This window comes from Leiobunum rupestre, chromosome 8, assembly GCF_980474605.1.
Source record: "Leiobunum rupestre chromosome 8, qqLeiRupe1.1.hap1, whole genome shotgun sequence".
Classification (NCBI taxonomy): Eukaryota; Metazoa; Arthropoda; class Arachnida; order Opiliones; family Sclerosomatidae; genus Leiobunum; species Leiobunum rupestre.
Window position 1 is genome coordinate 11,834,159 of NC_143391.1, and position 18,997 is coordinate 11,853,155.

The 18,997-nt window shown below is 43.4% G+C and overlaps 1 protein-coding gene across 9 annotated transcripts; it reads left to right on the forward strand.

Annotated features, from left to right (window-relative positions):
- Nucleotides 1-1,184: 1,184 nt before the first annotated feature.
- Nucleotides 1,185-18,988, forward strand: LOC149932391 (uncharacterized). Of its 9 annotated transcripts, none has more exons than XR_016473131.1 (18): nt 1,186-1,647; nt 5,061-6,004; nt 6,550-6,748; nt 6,980-7,124; nt 7,219-7,358; nt 7,430-7,591; nt 7,659-7,730; nt 11,600-11,686; nt 11,749-11,834; nt 11,895-12,176; nt 12,247-12,403; nt 12,476-12,653; nt 13,576-13,691; nt 13,766-13,948; nt 14,022-14,271; nt 14,404-14,477; nt 14,947-15,311; nt 15,376-18,988. XR_016473131.1 is itself a non-coding variant. In XM_090157031.1 (18 exons), the coding sequence occupies exons 2-18, from the start codon at nt 5,214-5,216 to the stop codon at nt 15,139-15,141; spliced, it is 3,051 nt and encodes a 1,016-aa protein (XP_090013157.1). In that variant the 5' UTR covers nt 1,188-1,647; nt 5,061-5,213; the 3' UTR covers nt 15,142-18,988. The 9 variants fall into 9 exon arrangements, 8 of the variants coding, with proteins under 8 accessions (XP_090013156.1, XP_090013150.1, XP_090013154.1 ...); XM_090157031.1 differs by having other exon boundaries at nt 1,188-1,647; nt 11,895-12,055; nt 12,122-12,176; nt 14,947-18,988; XM_090157032.1 differs by having other exon boundaries at nt 1,188-1,647; nt 6,568-6,748; nt 11,895-12,055; nt 12,122-12,176; nt 14,947-18,988.
- Nucleotides 18,989-18,997: the final 9 nt, after the last annotated feature.

Sequence of the window (18,997 nt, forward strand, 5' to 3'; positions counted from 1 at the left end):
CTTTTCTTTTTAGCAAGGAGCTGATGGCTCTATTCAAAATCGCCGTATAATTCTTTCGTTTCCTCAAGAGAAACTGGAATGAAGGGATCTTTAAGCCTACTAAATAATGCGTTTTGACTCCCTTTGTCGAGCAGGGAGAGAGAGAGATCGATTTTTTCCCGGTGGTATCTCGAGCGCACCGTTAAGGTATACTTTAAAGGCAGCCGTTGGACGCGTCTCGCTAACGTATCCGACGAGTTGATCTACGCGTCCGAACTAATTGAGACGAAAGGCTAACGCGGAGACGTCGAGGAGAGGCGGATGGCCGAAAGCGCGGCCAGTCGCGTAAATATTTGAACGGCGGCACAGAGCGCCCAATCTAAATGATGAATTCATAATTCATCATAAATTACAGGGCGCATTAAGCGCAATAAGAGGCGAGAGTGTGAGTGGGCTATAACGCTCCTTTTCACTTTAGCAGCCCCATCTATAGTCGCTTTGCATTTTGATTACGGGCTAAATTCGCTAAATTTGCGCGGTGAATTAGAAGTAGGCCTAAGATCCCGTAAAACGCGCCTAGTGGGCTGTAATCCCTTACACGCCGCTCACGCACCCCCGCCGGGATAAATTTCGAGTTCCGCTTTGGAAAGACGCGAGCAACAAGTAGATTCGAGGTTTTCGGTATACAATCCCCCAAGCAGCAGTCGCCGACGCGGTACGCGAGGATCGAATTGCTTTCCTACAAATAGCCCTCCATTACGACCCAGTTCATTCGCGAGCCGCTTTATTCGTATACCCCGCGAAAAGTGGCTTCGCAATTTTTGCCGGGTTCTTCGAACGATACGCCAGATTTCTTATTTATTAAATTATCTTGATAGGGCAGCTCTTTTCTTTTCCAGGCGCGCCTGCCGATAAACGAAGGTGAAGAAATTGCGACGCTGCAAAGCGGCAACCCCACTTGATACTTCGCGGTGGCCTCCAAAAAATAACGGATAACCAAGGAGGAGGGATATTTATAAGGGGGGGGGGGCGAGGCTAGCTTCTCTCTTTTTTCCCTTCCTCCTCTTCTAGAGACACTTTTCACGCAACCTGTTGCCCGCATCGGGTCAAGCCTGGAGACAGATTTTCGTTGTCCTAAAAATAGCGCCTTAACAGCGGTCGCCTCCCGCTTTAACTCGAGCCCCGATCGATCGGTATCCGTCCCTCTTCCCCGGCGCGCGCGCGTCCATTCCGACTCTGTCTTCCCGTTTCTCCTCGTTCTCTCTCTCTCTCCAACGCCTGCGCCTCGCGATAGTCGTCCAGCAGCGCGTTTTCTCTCCATCGGAGTCTTTCGACGCGTCGGGGTTTGGGTCCGGCCAGCGCGTCACCCGTCGCGGCAGACCTAGAAATCATCCACCCTCTCTCGCGTGTGCATCACTCTTTTCTCTCTTTCCTCGCTGGCACAGTCGGTTCTTTCCCTTCGATCGAAGTTTACCCCCGCGACGCTTTTTTCTACGTTGACTTTTCGGAGGCGATTCCCCCCATCCCCCCTTCTCCCCGTCCACGGCCCGCTCATCACGCGTCTCCTCTTCCCACGAAACCAGCGAAATAATTAAAATGACAATCGAAGAAGCCCTCAAAGAGAGACTCCGTCGTCGGCAGCCACCAACTTCGGCGTCGCTCAAACCCGTGAGTATCCGCACCTATATATATTTTTATACGCGTAGATCTTATATTTTCTTTCAAAGTGACGTCTCGGTTTCTCCCATCAACATCGCGTTATAGAATCAAGTTTACACTCTCGTGTACGTCGAATTGGACCCCCGCAATTTCGCTTCTCCGCGTGGCTTGCCCGTTAGCGTTTAAAGAGGATATCCGGCGGTGGCACGTTAACCGTCGCGGTCAGCCGAGGGCCATTCCGTCGGTCTGCCTATACTCGATTACCAACTCCAACGCGGAAGGCTTAAGGATTTCTTTGGACCCTTTTTTTAATATAATTAAATCTACCGCAAACGCCGACTAGCGTTAACTTTTGATAACACACGGTGTTTGTTCGATCTTCGGAATCAACAGGAGGTACAAATGTTTGGATAAACATCAAGAAAAAATCGTTGTAAAAAGGTTATATTTAGAGTAGTATTGGAGTCGGGTACATTTTGAGAATTAAATAAAATGTTCATAATATAAGGAAAAATTATAAATAATACAAAACGGGAAAATGTTCGGTCTAGATTTGACCAACAAGCGCCTGTAGAAGTGTTCTAGCCTCGGTACACCGATGTTCAGGGAGAAGATGGCATTTTACTAGGCGGGCCAGAGTATCATATTGATATCGGTTCTTGTTTACTAAGACCAACTTCTAATTATAATACCATTTAATTAAGTAAGTTATGTAAATCTGAGTTTTGCCGAAAAATGTCTAAATATTATTAGATATATTATTCCAGTCTTTAAGTTAACAGGAATAATAAGAATGTTGAAAAGAATAACCCGAAAGTGGTATAGACTTAAGACTTTTCTATTTAGGACAAACAAAAAAAGGCAATCGCGAAATCTTCTTACACAGTTACTCGGATAAAATCGACTAAATGTGTCTATAACAATATAAGGTAACAAAAGAAAAACTATTAAAGAATTCGCTAGAAAGGCGGGTGCGCAATGAAAACGTTATACCACGAAAGAGAGAGGAAAAGCAGTTTTAAAGGGGGATCTTTCGACGCCCACGCACGCGCGAGGAAGGAGTAAATAATGAAGATACGCGAATTCCACCTGATTTACTCCCACGCGACATCCCCTCCACCTCCGCAACCACCTTTGTCGGAATATAGGCCTATAGGTTCCAACGGAACTCTCGTCCAAATAGGGCAAGCTATTAAACTTTTTTTTTGCCCTTTACAAGTTTAAAAGTCACGTACCGTACAACCCCAGCGGCCCACCCTTTAAAGATACGGATTTAAATTAATTACCAATATAATTTGTGAACTCAATTAAACGGGGATAACGGGTACGTCGGTTGTAGTTAAACGTTAAAATGTAGAATAACGTTGGGTTTAACTATCGAAATCGATCGTTATTTTTTGCTTTAAATGTAAAGTATCGGTAATCCCTTTGAAATATTGAGGGATCTACGTCGATTGTATAGGCGTAGTTTTCAAGGATCGAATGCGGAGGGGGAATCTAGCGAGGGGAGGGGGATGAAAACTCAGCTCCCATCTTTTTTGATCCAAAATCGAAAGCGTCGCTCGATTTCAAAATTTTGCGGGTTTCTCTTTCCTCTACGTGTATCCTCGCGCGTTCCTATAAATACGCGCGCGTTAACCGCGTCGGAACCATTACGCCGGAAACCTTTTCCTTAAAAATGCTTGAAAGGAGAGAGAGAGAGAGAGAGAGATTTGAGGAGGTAGGAGTAAAACGTTCAAGTCGATTCTGACGCAAAATCTAAACCAACACGGCAGAGCGCCTTAGGGACCGCGGAAGTCTCTGTAGGCGAATGCGGAGAGAGAGAGAGAGAGATTGGGAGAGGAGAGAGGCGTCGTGAGGAAAGGGAATGTCAAAAACGTCCAGGGATAGAAAAAATAACGCTCCGCGAAACTAGTAATAACAACTTGTCGAAAATCATCTCTCTGTCGAGCAGAAGTGTAAACTTTATACTAACTAATATCGCGGGGAAAGGAAAAAGAGAGAACTATTTCCCCTCTTCCTCGTCAACCTCCCCCGTTACTATAATAATATTACTCGAATGACGTCACGAGAGTCGTTTCACTCCGACGATTCTCGGCGGGAGTGATTTTCCATTTCCGCCTCTTAAACCGCCTTGTTGCCGCCAACTACAACCCCACCGCAGTCGGCCCTTTCGCTATCAGCGCGTATAAAAGCGGGTACGAGGGCACTCGCCCAACTGACGAAGGGATTAGTTGTTTAATAGGAGGCGATAGTATGTTTAGTAAGGAGGCGGTCGGCTTCGGGGCGGAACGGGACGAGGCGACGCGTTTTCGCTCCTTCAATATTTTCGCCTGTTTACCGTTTCGCGTGTCTGCCTGTCGTGTCCTTTTTCATTCAAAGGTGAGAGAAGGGAGGGAAGAGCTACAACCATCCACGCATTCGATTGTTCCCCGCTGGTAACAATAATGTCGGAAGGCCCCCCTCCCCCTCTCGCCTCGAAATAGAACGCCCTAATATCGCGTTAAGTGAGGATGCCGGATCGGCTCAGCTACGAGCCGCTACTTTCGTCACACTCGTTTTAAGGTTCGTCGAAGTCCGTTTCAATTATTATAAATTAAGACGCGTGGTGGCGAGTGGAAAGGTGGGTGAATGGGGGGGGGAGCTGTCTATCTTATCGATTTTTAGCGACTTGTGAAAACGGGCTTTAATTAGTTTCCCGAGTTTTTAGCTCAAGCATAGTACCGGAGCAGCCGTCTAGTATCAAAAGGCAGGGGGCATTTCCGATTTCCCTCTCCTCTCTCTCTCTCTCGCTCTCCTCTCTCTCTCTCTCTCGCTCTCTCTCTCTCTCTCTTCTCCCTTTTAATAGCTTCGTCCGAAATGCAAATGAAGCTTTCGCAACGACTCTTGTTTATCCGAACTCCGCGCTCGATCCGCTTATAGAGAGAAGCTCCTTTGATTTTCCTATTTAAACACCCCCTCCCAACCATTGTCGGCGTGGAAAAATTCCCTTACAAAATCGCGGTCCTTCCTATTCATCATTGACTAGTAATAGAATCCATTTAGCCTACTAGTAGCGTAAGTCGGGTAAGGCGTTACCGAGGTTCCAGCAGCGCCAAGCTATGAATTGACGAACAATTCCCGCGGAGTGGCGGGGAAGACAAAGATTTTCGCTATAAAAATCGCGACAGCCAACGGGGGAAATTGAATTTGGCGGCGGAAAATACGGAACTATTTTTAGCCGACTCGCTCAGGGGCGGAATGGGATGAAGGTGAAATAATATTTAAGGCTAAAAACTTTCTCGCCAAACAAAGGGATTAAGGAAGTACGTTAAACACCAGCGTTAAACGACTATTTTTAGAAGCTGTCAAAATATTAATATAAAGAGTAATCGGGCGTTTTTGGTGAAAAATGATGATGATAAAGAATGCGTATTTTTCAGGTTTCCAGCCCAGCAGTCGCGGCTGGTCTTCAGAGCGAGGACGAGACGAACGGCCGTGGCACGCGGGCAGCGATGCCATTTCGCGAAATTCCAGTTGCAACGAGCAAATAGAGAGAGAAAAGCCAAGGCTATGAATGCGGATCTGCCAAGTCAATGTCGTCACTGTGCTTTCTCTGCAAGCTACCAATCCTTAGTCACCAAAACTGGAGCGTCTGGGTGAACCCGGTGAGCCACGATGACGACGACGACTACGAAGATGGCTTGGCCTTCCGCGGACACGCGGGTGGCAAGAGCTTCTCCGATCCCGAAGAGGACGAAGAGGAAGAAAGCCCCGAGGCCGGCCGCGAAACGATTTGGCAGCGGAAGGAAGGTGATGGCCAGACGCTGGACATTACCGTCGAATCGGCGGAGGAGAGTATGGTCGGGGCACCCTACCACGACGACTGCTTGGTGTGCGAGACGTGCAAAATGCGCTTGTCCGGTACCAAGTTCCACCAAACGAGACTCTTCCAGAACCAAGTCTATTGCGGGCTTCACTACGCCGACGTTACGGGTAACAGCAGCGGGGAAGAGTTCATGCAAAAACTGCGCGAGTTCAAAATCAGCAGTTTGGGCTGCGCGGAAGCCCGACGCAAAAGTTCCACCACTCTTCAGTTCCCCGTTCCCATTCAAGCCTGCCCGGGCAGCTCTTGCGAACGATTCCCTCACTTCTGCAGAGTCACCCCCGGCTACTGGATCGAGTGCAGCGGAAGCGGAAAGGACAACCCGGAAAACGATAAAGCCAACGTTCGTTACGATCACGAGCTGACCAACTTCGAGGACGACACTTACGGAAAATATTTCTATGGAACGGAACACTGGAATTATTTTTGCAACGACGAGGCCTTGGGACCCGTTCTACTTAGCATCAAGCAGGAGAACGTCAACAACCGGGATCAGTTCAGGTTGGCTTTTACCGAGAATTAGGCGCCTAACTTCGCTCGCTTTAGGGCAGCACGCAAACACGCCTCGAACCGCAACGTTTCGTCCTTTTTCCCGCTTTGTAGAGATTGCGTCTCTCAGAATCGAACTCGCACACGCCGAAAAGAGAGTGGGTTTCGCTCCGAGCCTGTCCACTGCCGCCTCATCCTTCTTCCCCGCTTTCTCTCATCAATTCCGCCGCTTAGTCTAGGCTGCCACCGACGCGCCTCGCCCTATTCACCGCGAAACCGTTGAATTTTTTTAAAAATCGTCCTAAGCAAACCATCTCGACGGATTGGAAAATCTTCGCGCGCTAGCTAAATTGATAGATGTCTCCGAAATAGTCTCCTATAAGGAGTAGGTTGATTGGTTTAAAGCCCCCGAAATTTTGGAATATCGCGCGGAACGAGATATAAGAATGAATGGTCGGTCGTTAAAAAAATGCAACGAAATCGCGACAAAGTATCGAGGCAAAGCTTGGAAAGGGGGGTTCGGGAGATGAAGTGGTGTTTTTTCAAATAGATTGTAGGCCGACGGCTTTTTTCAGGGTCTTCTTACGAACCGTCAGCTACAACCTGCGTGGCTTGGTCCCTTCTTCCAGCATCTGCGCGAACAGATACGACCGGGAAGCCGTGGTAAAAGCTCTGTCCAACGAAGCCCAGCTGAAACCTCCACCCTTGTTGGGACAATTGCCTTCCACACCGGACGAGCTGCTCAAACTGGATCAGGTTCGGGCCATCTCCTATTTTATCTCCTTCCTCTCTATCTCTCCCTCCGATCTCTTTACTTCTTGTCCGAGAGGGAAAAGACGATGGTGTTCCCTAATAAGGATCGAATTAAAAGGCTCCGCTCTGCGGAAACCTATTAGGCCGCGCTATCGAATATCGGAGCGGAGAGATTGCCCTTTAGAAAACGGCGGTAGCGGCGGAGGTCGCTGACGCAGTCGTTTTTACAAATAGGTTTTTATTAAATCGGAGCTGAAAGTTGGCATCGTTTACGTCAAGGAAGGTCAGTCGACTGAGGAACAGATTCTGGGAAACTGCCAACATAGCCATCTCTTTGACGAATTCCTAATGGTCTTGGGAGATCGAATTTTCCTCAAAGGTTAGAAAAATAAATCTATAAAACAAACCGATATAAAACGAACGCGAAAATATAATCGAGTCGAGTCAAATATTGAACGATGTCACGCGAACAGGATTCGATAAGTACAAAGGCGGACTGGATACTGTTCACGACTTAACGGGAGTCGAATCGGTCTACACTTGCTGGAGTGGGATCGAGATCATGTTTCACGTCTCCACCCTTCTGCCGAACGAAGAGAACGATACCCAGAAGGTAAGTTGGTACGATTACCTCAAATGACGTCACGTCCGCGTGATCAGATTGAATAAAGTTTTCCGCCGCAGTTGCAAAGGAAGCGTCACATCGGAAATGATATCGTTTGCGTTGTATTTTTGGAGGCCGATAACACCAAATTCTCGCCCGCTTCTATCAAGTCTCATTTCTTGCACACGTTCATCGTCGTCAGAACCAGTCCAACTAATCGTACAAAGCCAACAACCTACCAGGTAACTCGTTAAATACTGTCAACGAGGACGAGAAAGTACGGTGAGTAATCTGCATTTCGTCTTGTAGGTCTCGGTGGTAACGAGAGACGAAGTCAGTGCCTTTAAACCCTACCTTTGGCATCGTTCTAAGTTTAAAAAAGTACGAAGGTTATTCAATTCCACCTATCATAAAATCCCCATAAGTAAAGGTCTAGCTAGGCCTTTGGTTCTACGAGAACCCGTTATTAAGCGTGATAGACTTCTCAATGAGAAACATTTTAAGTTCAGCGTATCCTTATAATATAATAAAATTAGGATTCGAGACAATTCAGGAATTTCAAATTAAAGAAACGTTTATTATTAAGTGGGGGCAATATATACAAAATGGGGACTTCAAAATAAAAACCTTACATTCAATCAACGCGTACAATATACTAACTTTAAATCTAACGGCGCACTTTATCCGTACAAAGCTACTCGCACTTTGGTTGATTTGCTTGGCTTGATGATGAATTTATAGAATTCCGCGCATAGAGGCGGCTAGGGCGATGGAGCATAGGTAAACGGGTTCGGGCTCACCCTGTGAGCTCGACCTCCTTGAAATTCACGATATTGTTTAGCCCTAAGCCCACGTTCGAAATTTGTTTTGGCAAAAAAAGCTTTAGAAGCTAGCGCGGCCTAGCGCCGTTTGGATTCCCGGGCTCAGGGCTGCCTGACCACCTCCGACTGTCTTCGATTTGTGCCAGTGATGCCGGAATGGAGCTCGAAAACACTAATTGGGCTATTTGATAAATAAATTGCGCGATGAAACAACGAGCTTCTGCTTGAGCCTTTAATAGTTTAAAAATATAGTGAGACCGAGCTCGAGGCCACAATTTTATTTGTAAGTATCTATACACTCTTGTATATCCTTATTTGTGAGAGCTGCCATTTTATTACAGGTCTGATTTCAAATAGTGCATGCAAGGCCGCTTCACGCGGTCAAGTGCACGCGACGTCTCGAGCCGATGAGCACGTGCAGGCGCCCTTGCCTGTGCTATTTTAAATTAGGCCGGTAATGAAATGGCCGACTTCATAAAAGAGTGTATAGTGAGCCTGAGCCCGAGATTACATGTCGAATTGTAGTTGTTGCGAGCCCGATTTGTATATATAGTGAGCGCGAGCCCGAGACTGCCCGTAAATTTATAACTACAGTGAGTTCGAGCCCAAGACGGTTTGTAGGTTTTAAATCTACTGAGCTCGAGACCTCACCTCGGCGCGGAAATTTAGATTTCGAGCTCGAGCCCGAGACCCGGCCAATAATTGGTGAGACCAAGGTGAGCCCGAGACCAACCTTAAGCTCATATACGAATTCAGTGAGACGAGCTCATATACGAATTCAGTGAGACGAAGCTCATATACGAATTCAGTGAGACGAGCTCATATACGAATTCAGTGAGACGAAGCTCTTATACGAATTCAGTGAGACGAGCTCGAGGCCAGCTCTTGGCTTTGACCTATGCGATGGAGTGCCAAATAATGCAGAGCAATACGGGGTAACTCGGGCCGCGTTCAGTAACAGCAAACGGCTGGACCGTTGAATGGGCATTGGCTACTGTACGACTTTTTCCACTTCCGGGATTGACGTCACGTTTGCAAACGGAGAGTCAACGAAATAAGCGGCTGGAAGAGCTGGTTATTTTGTTGATAAACGCAATCGTGACGTCACAGCACGCGGAAAGGCTAGTTGCAGACGACACGACAGACGATATTTTACAAAATTTACAACAATCGTAAAAAAGCGTTCAACAGACGTGGCGTCACGATTGCAAACGGAGATCAACGGTTAATTAACAATTTCCCCTCCGTTGAGCGTCACTAAACGCGGCCTCAGCCTTTTTTTCTCAACCAATATATTTTCAAAACGGAAGTTGGGGAATAGACCCTTCAATAAAACATCTTCAAGGAAATTACCAAGAAGTAATATATCCTAGAGCCAGGACCTTCAAGTTACTGTTTATTTGGTGCTTGTTGAAATAATGGAAACTTTTCACCGGTGCGGTACGCAAAAAGTGTTTCCTTTTAACCAGGTAGGTTTTTTTGACATATTAAGGCTTAGCAAAAACAAGATGTTCTGTTTACAGGTGAAAAGTTTCCATTATTTCAACAAGCACCAAATAAACAGTAACTTGCAGGTCGGGGACCTAGACTCCTGGCTCTCGGATATATTACTTATTGGAGATTTCCTTGAAAAAGTTTTATTGAAACGCCTATTAGAAAGTTTTTGACTTGAAATAAAATGTGAAAGTTTATGGAATATACAATAACAAATGTTACAAGTGGCAGCCATTATAAAGTGTCACTTCTTAAGTATTCCGAGGTGGAAAATGCCAGGCGGACAATAGAGTGGAAAGTAGTGGAAAATTCCGGCCTGGACAAGAGTGAATTTAGTGGCCAATCTGGCCAAAAGTGGCCAATAAATATTTTTACCACAGAAAATTATAAAATAATTTAAGAATATATTTTAACAAAGATATTTCAGATTTGGGCTACTTAAGGCAAATATATATGCATAGGAATGGTCAGTTTCTGATTAACATTAGAATATTTAGATAATTTTTTTGGAATAATTAATTCTGACAATATTTTAACAATGAACTTCTTAAAAATTTTATTCCAATTACTTTTTAGGCTTGGAAATACAATTTTTCTTTATTAGCCACTATTGGTCACTTGTTGCCAATTTTCCACTATTTGCCTCTGGCCTGGACTTTTCTCCAAAAAGGTGGCTTTTTAGGAACACTGATTTTTGACAACAACAGCGCCAACGAACTTACCGTCGCGTATAACTACCGGAAAAATGCCGAAGAAATCTGCACCGTCAACATATCAACATGATAGCCGAGGCTTATAGTAAATTGAAACGCTTTCAGAGTTAAAATTAACACTTACCTTGGAACAATAGTGATGAATTATTCAATCGGCAGTTTAAAAGGCCTGTTAGAAGAAATAGTGACGTTTCTGAAGGTAGTTATTTTGCAAATTTGAGACCTAAACTAAACGACTTTTATGTGGCATTTATCAGCCTCTAGCTAACCTTTTTTTTTGAAGCTCGTTATGAGCGATTGTGACGGGTGGGACAATTCAGTCCGCTCGTCCATCTGAGATATGTGTTACGGCCACGCCAACAGGAGGATACTTGGGGATAGGAACGGGACACCCGTGGCGGAAGTATGACAACCACAGCCATCCACAAACTCTGCCTCCCAGAAGCTTGGGATTACAGTAGTACGCCACTACTCCCGGCCAGGCCCGTCTTAAGACCTTTTGGGGCTAGGGGCTAAATTATTTCTTAAGACCTTTGCGATCCACAACGGTCAGCCTTTGTATGTCAGTTGTCTAAATTCAACCACACAATTCAAACCAAAACTTTTAATTTTAAAATTATAACATAGGTCTACTGAAAATAAGATTTTTACTGACAGTGACTCGCTGTTAGGTTTTAGAAATGGTAGGTACCGTATGACACACGATGTGGCAATGAGTCTTTGTTTTTAGACGTAACTAAAGGATATATAATATTAAATGAGCCTATATAATATTTAACCCTAGAGTAGAGGCTCTATGGCTGGCCTGTCCGGGGCCCCAAAACTGGCTGGGGCCCTGGGCTGTAGCCCACTTAGCCCATGCCTTAAGACGGCCATGCTCCAGGCTCTAGCTAACCTGGTTATTCTACCAAGTACAAGACTTCATTCAGAGCGGAAATTTTTAAACCGAAGATGGCGCTACTAACATATTGTAGTACATTTAATTTCTTCTCGCGTGGATGATGCTTTTAACATAGGGTCGTATGCTAGGGCTTTACTTTGAGGGACCTTTTGATAAGCTTATCATTCAACATTAATGGTTTCTGGTGTTGTTAATATTCCGGAAAAATACGGAAAATTTTCCGGAAAAAGACCTCAGTCATTTTCCGGAATATTTTCCACGGAAATTGTTTTCACTTACACCACTGGTGGTTTCCAAATAAAAATCTTTTATTTATGAAAGGACGCTTCATTTCGAGATTGGCTGTTGACCAAGATAGTCAATGGAGAGAGAGCCAGTTATTCAGCGCCAAAATTTGCCAGAATGCAGGCACGTTGCCTATCGAAGACGTAGAGAATGCGCGATTAATAGTGGGTTTTTTCCCCATAAAGGATCGAACTAGAAGTCAGTTGTTGGAAGACATCGTGACGAACCTCCAGAATTATATCGAAACGGGTCAAATGCCCAAACCCTACAGGTAACTTCCAGATTTTCCGAAGAAGTAATTAGCGGAAGAAGACTAATGAAAATCCCGCAGGCGAGGATCTTGGAGACCCATCGGACACATGAGACCCTCGAGTCCCCTCTTGGACAGCGTCCGAGACACGTTCGAAGGATTCGAACAGTTATCGAAAGATTTCATGAAAAGTTTCAATTCAGCACCTCACCTCTGCGATATAGTCTTTAACGTTGGACAAGGTAAATCCGGGGTAAAACAATTACGGGGTAAAACTTACTTTATTACGTTCATTTCTGGTTCAAAAGGAAAAAAGAAAGCCAAAATTTACGCGGTTAGAGCCATCTTGGGTGTCCGGAGTAGGTAATATCTCAAACGAACCGTTCTCCTTCAAACCAGCGCCATTCGAGGCTGCCCTAACTATTTTCAATAGGGTCTTTTTGGAAATGCTGTACGGTTTCTCTAGTACGGGTCTTCATATGGGTCAGCTAACTTCAAAAACGGACCCAGTAGCCAGCGGCACGATGACCACCACTTTCACTATGGAAGTACCCAAAGCGAATGTCCGAAAAACTAGTAACTTTTTGCAGGTAGGTTCGATCATTTGAGCGACTAATTTTTATGGGTAACCTTCGTTACCATTAAACTGGAAATTCGCGCAGGTTCCCGACATGAACGAAAGATTGCCCAACCGAAGCCAGCCTTCCAGCCCTATCGTCTTCCGCGCTTTTTCTCGGCTAGGGAACTGGGCCGGCTGGGGAATTGGAAACAAACGACGAGAAAGCGACTACTTCTCGGATCCGAAGGATAAAATTAAACGTTGGCAGAGTGAGTTCAATTGTAAGTGACGTTGACATGAGTTAGCAACCTTTGGGTTTTTAAAATAAAAGGTTTTTACATTTAATCTTTTACCGTTTTACCATTTTTGCAGTTTTAAGGTGTTTATACCGCACGACAGCATGACACTTAACACTAGTACACGCGCGTGTTCTTTCGATTGCACCGCGCGAGTTTTATTTTAACCATCGACAAACTACCCCCAGATAGGAAATTGTAATCAGGTATTTTTATTACTCTAGGTGGGTGATACGAAATTGCAATCGCCGCCATCTGGTGCCACTCAAAGAATTTAGAAACTGAAGGCCACTTGGCCTCATTGTCGAGGGTTGAACGTGCTCTTACGAACGCTCGAGGCCTATTTCGAAATTTACACGGAGAGTCCTTCGTGGGGTAGTTTGTCCATGTCTTAGCGCACATCTTCGACACGAACTTATATATATATATATATATTACACATTTATACGGAAAATACTTACGCTGTAGAAGTTATTACTTTTGTACGTATAGAGGTGTTGGCATGGTCTGGATTTCACTTGTATAACCGATTTCGGAGACCGAGCGAAGAAACGTTTATCGCGTTCGCTAGCGCCGATTCTTCCGGAAACGTTTCAAAGTGTCCGTCTCCGAGACCCATTTTGTGGCATTACGCAATGGATTTTCAGAATAACGTTATTTTCCACTCACTGCTCGGTTATTTCGTTTATTCGTTTAGATGTCGTTCACCGCGTCGTTTACAATAGGCTCGAAATTTCTGGTCGCCAGCTCGCCTGCAGTGGGCAAATCTCCGTCGCGAAAACGGTTCCGACGAAAGAGTCGAAGCGTAACGGGCCTTTATAGGGCGAGCGGACACTATCATACGAAATTTCGAGCCGTGTCGTAGATATCTAACCTTCGCTTTCTGTTTGCAACGCGCGTCCAACAGGCAAAGAGAAGGCCGAAAAGGAAAAGGGTAGCCTCGACAGCGCGCATGGAACGCTCACTTTAAGCGTCTGCGCTGACGTCCAGAAAATAGATAAAAATAAACTGTGCCAAACCGAGGTAAGCCAATCACGTCTCATAACTCTCGCGGAATGATTCGTTAAGTGGGCTCGTAATGGCTTCCCCGCCTCTAGTTCAATATCATCGAGTTCGACAGCGAGACTTTCCAGCTGATCATCGAGTACCTTCACAGCGGATGCTGCCCCATCAGTTGCGAAACGGTTCCCAGTCTCATCTGCGCCGCGGAACATTTCGACCTCCCCGAACTATTGCAAGCCTGTTTTCACCATGCCAAACAATACCTCAGCATATCCAAAGTAACTTTCGTTCGGGTATCGTCCCAATAACGTTTTCCTCTCGTTCTCATTTTTTTGTTTACGTACGAAATAGGTTTGCCCAATGTTAAACATTCTGGAAAACTACTACTGGCGCTACACTTCCGCTTCGGAGCTAGTGAACACGATCATGCAATACATTGACCTCCACCCCAAGCAATTCTTCAACAGTCCCGATTACTTCACCCTTTCCGAATCCGTTTTCCAAATGATCATCGGCCGAGAACTCAACATCCCCGAACTCTACAAGTTCCAAGTTATGTTGAAGTGGGCTACCAAGAAATGCAACCAGCCTTCTGACCCAGGTGCGCCCCCATTGACTTCTATTACGCTTACCGAGCCAATTACTAGTCTAGAGAAACTAACTTAAAACGCTACATATATAATTGGACATATTTATCACCCACGCAAAAGTTTATCGAACTTGTTTTATCTAGATTTGAGTCTCATTATGAACAGGCTGTCTCGAGACCTTAAGCTTTACAAAATTCCACCGCAAGATCTTATTAAAGTAAGTTCCAATTCGGTACTTACAGAAATTATTCGTTAGTTGTTTACCGCGTTCTTACAAATAACATCCAAGACGAAAGGTCGATCGGGGCTCGACTCCGTAAGCTAAAGGCGGATGTACACATAGCCTTCGCGCGCGAAATTTCGCTGGCAAATCGCGTCGCGTCCCTTAAATAGAATGGAAGGCATGGCGCATGGGCGCGTGCGCGAAAATCGCAGGCGAAATCGCTTGCAAACCGTGTGTGTTTGGCCCTTTAGTTTCTACTAGCACGCGTAAAGGCTCGAATTTCAATTTTGGCACGTACAAACGTTGTTACGCGAGTCCAGAAAAATACATTATTAAGCGATCTAGTCAAAACTACGCTTTAGAGACTACGTCGAAGTGGCGTGAAAGATCCGAGTTTAATATTAAATAGATTTTTCGGTAAGCCTCATTATAAAAGTTTTTTCAAACGCTTAACAATTCCTAGGTAGTTCTACCGTCCAAAACAATAAGTAACGAGCGAATTCTGGAGACTTTGTTGTACCAGGCCGATACGGGAATGTATCGAATCCACGCTTCGTATCTGGATCAGTGCCAAAACGGAAGCCGCTTGAGGGTTCTCGAGGACGGTCCCGACTTTAACGAGGAGGGCCATGACGAACAGGAAACGGAACCCGAATGAAGACTCTCTTCCAACCGCGTCCATCCCTTTGACTTTCGATTCTAAAGCCAGCCCCTTCTTTTTTGAACGCCCCGCTGAACTCTTTTTACCGTGCCGTCTTCGAAACGACGCCGAGAATTTGGGAAATTTCCAAAATAATGAAAAGGCCGCTATATTACTTAAATCGCGAGGTATATTATCGTTCCGCCTTTGAAGGGATGGGGGAAAAATGAATAATTCTTCTTTTCGCCACAGTTGGGATTGCAGCTGATGGCTCGTTCATCTCGCGTGGTTTTAATTGTAGTCTGACAATCAGCGCGTGCTATCTTTCACACTTTCATTTTCCTGGCACTCAACCAAAGAAAACGAAGCGACACCGACGATTTCAAATCCGCGTTCTTCGTTGTTTCCCCACTTTTATATCGCAAATGACTCCTTGTAAATCGTGGAAGCCTAACCAGCACCGCCACTTTCTCGTTCCGTTATCAGACTGACGTTGCGAGCCGTTCAAAATATAACGCTTTGTAACGAGCCAAAAATAACCAATATTTGTACATAAAGTAGTTTAAATGTGAAGTTATTTGAAGAAAAAAAAGCAAAATAACAAGAGCCTTAGCGTTGTTAAAAACGTAAATGTCGTTAAAAAGTTATCATATTAGGGCACGGGGTTATTTTTTATACGAGCGTTTAATACTGGGGTTGAACTCCCCAAATTATTCTAGTCTTCGCCCCAAGATCTTTTTCGTTAAAAAAAAACGGGACACGACCTTGGTACCCGTCGGTCTTCCTAATTCTCAAATTCGCCAAATTTAATATTTTACCTCGACATTTCTCAACTTCTCCAGCTTAAGCACCGCTAACATTCCGCCATCAACAATCGTGAATGTTTTTGAGAGTGGCATTATTAAGAAGGGACCCTAAGAGCCCTATCCACTTACTCAACCCGATTCGAGCGGATTCATTCAACACTTCCAATAGGCCCAGACATATTGAAGAATTCGCTGATAACATCAACTAATTTCGCGGTATAATTTTATCGTTGCCTTGAGTTAAAAACGATTTCCTAAACTGGTGTTTTGGTCTTTTCCACGGGTGCTTCGGTGCTGGAAAAGTGAAATATTAATTTAATTAATTAAATTATTAAAAACAATAATAATTTAAATGCTGGAAATTCATAATTTCGTGCCAAATGCGTTGGACAGAGCTATTAGGGACTGAATTTCCCTTTATATTAAAAATAAAACTCGGGGTTTTCAACACTAGACATTATCGCAGTACACCACCGCAACAAAAAAGTACAAACATAATTTTCAAACTCTTTTTCGGAAACACTTTACAGAATTCAATGTTGCACTAGATAGGACCTATATATACGGTGTTTTATTATTGTTTGAAGTTTATATACACGTATATATGGAAGATCGTAGTGAATTATTACGCCGTAGTCCTATATCTAAGGGGAATAAAAGCCTTGTTTAAGCCAATCTTACTCGTCGAAAAGTCGATCGCAATTAAGTACGTACGATTGATCGTTTCAGCGTTTTTGCACTCATCAAACCCCACCGAATCATAATACATAATGAATGTGCACCTTCATAACGTAGACTTAGCGCCTTAGTTTGTATAGGGTCTAACAGCGAGCTAAATAGTTATTATCGTATTCAAAACACTCCGAGTCATTCGTGTAAGAGTGAAAGAAAAATATTATATATATATAGAAAAAAATTAAATATAAAAATTGCCATATTTGTATTGGCAATGGAAAATGTATAATATTGTTATTATATTACAGTAGACCAAAAGGTGTGCCTCATAGGCCTTTGGAAGAAAAAAAAATTAGAATAGAAAAAAATTAGCACCGCGTCTTAGTAAAACAATTTAAAAATAGCAAAAAAAACCTGTTAAGGTGAGATTATCCACGGATGTTGATATATTTAAGCGTGTATCACACTTCGCGGGATCTACATGTTCAAACTTGTAAAGCCTATAGATGAAAATAATCAATTTGTCGTGATAATTATATATATATATAAAGAGGAAAAAAGTAGTCTATACTATGTTAAAATGGGAAACGCGGATGTGCAAAAAAAAGAACGGGGGGTTTTGTTGTCCGTGAATTGTGAAATATCGTTTTCCCCGTCGAGCTATACATTCACCGCAAAGTTTTCCGAGTTAATCACGCGCTTACGCTATAGTTATTAGGTGGAACAGCGACCAGTAAAAGATTGTCGAATAAATAATAGTAATACGTTAACAATACCGCAAATAGAAAAGCCTAAATTTAATGTAAATAACCCAAAAAAACAGCTCGAATTGTCCGCATATGTACAAATCTATAAGAGTTACGCGCGCAACAAATAAATGGTTGTTAATTATTATGCAAAACAAATTGAGACAAATTATAATCGGTCCTATCTCTCTCTTTCTCTCCCTCCAAACGCGTCCGACTGTTTTCACATTACCGGCCCTTACAATTTTTAGTTGTTTTAAATTTAGTGGTTCTCGGTCAGTGGTTCAATAGAATTTGTCACTATTTGAATTATATTTATTTTTATAATTTGGTGAACTTGGACCTGGATTCGATCTCCAAATATTGAGCCAAAGCTCCCCATTACATTATCTACGGTTGACGAATAGGCTTAGTAAGAGCATTAGCGAGCGACTGTACGTCTAGGATACAACTTTTGAAAAAATTTAGATAATTTGGAGTGCAGCGTAGAAAAAATAATAATCAGCTAGGTTGTTAAATTAAAATAAATCTTAGCTTAATCTTGGTCGGAAATTTTTTAAATAGAACAAACTGAAACTCTCCTAGATTTCCGACGTACACGTTGCCGTTTATGAGTATAATTCTAAACATCTATCCCATCCTACAACCGCGTTACTTTGAGTAAAATGAAATAGTAAACCACTGCCAAATGCAAACAAAAACGGTGATAGCTATCCAGTTATTTTGGTGGGACGTCGGACGCTCCTATTCCCCGCATTAAGACCTTTTCCAGTTCTTTCGGAAGTTGCGGAATCATGAGACTTCGAGTGCCTTATTTTCCCTTTCTTTTCAACGCAAAAACCCACACTTCCCACTGAGTGTCGTCGCGTACGAACCTTTTTACTTTTCCCGGAAATAAAACAAAAAGCAAAGCCCTGTCGTAAATGTAATTCGGTAAAAAATGTTAAAAGGAAAATTTGTAATATTTACCTTCATAATTTCAGTTCACATTCGACTCTCTTCTTGAGTTTTAAAAACAAAATAAGGAATCGTAGCGTAGCTGGAATGATTTTCCGAGTCTCAATTTCACCCGTTTCCGCGATACAAAACCTGACGGAAATCCCGAAAAAAATCCTTAACAAAAAAAAAGAGTAAAAAAATAAATAAAACTTTAAAAAATGGAAACGTAGTATATATGCATATTTTTGTTATATGCCAATGTTGCTCTGGTTGAGATTTCATATTCTACTGACCAAAGAAACGTCTATAACAGTGTAATGAATAATGCCGTTCAAAATAAAAACGGAAATCATGATCATCTGCGCGCAGATGTTATTTTGTAAAAATGTGATAAAATTTATTTAGATATATATTTCGTAATAAGTTAAACCCGGAGAAAACGTTATATTCGGACTGTAACGATATTTATGAAAATATTGTTATATAATATTAATCAATATTAATAAAATTATTAACGGTGATATCGTTGGAATATATCGTACAATCCGGTCGCACTACTCTCGTGATGTTTCGGTAAATGGGCGCGATTCTATAGCACGGGGCGTGTTTTACACACATGTTAGCCGTTGTCCAAACAAATATATTGTCGAGATTATCGCTAAATTGTATTCGTAAAAAGAATAAAACAAAAGATTGTTATAAGACACA

Excerpts from the sequence above, each read along its gene's own strand:
- LOC149932391 (XM_090157024.1), top strand. The coding sequence starts at position 5,214 with ATGTCGTCACTGTGCTTTCTCTGCAAGCTACCAATCCTTAGTCACCAA. Across the intron at positions 11,835-11,894 it reads CAAATGCCCAAACCCTACAG|GCGAGGATCTTGGAGACCCA; the intron begins GTAACTTCCAGA and ends AAAATCCCGCAG. Across the intron at positions 12,404-12,475 it reads AAACTAGTAACTTTTTGCAG|GTTCCCGACATGAACGAAAG; the intron begins GTAGGTTCGATC and ends AAATTCGCGCAG.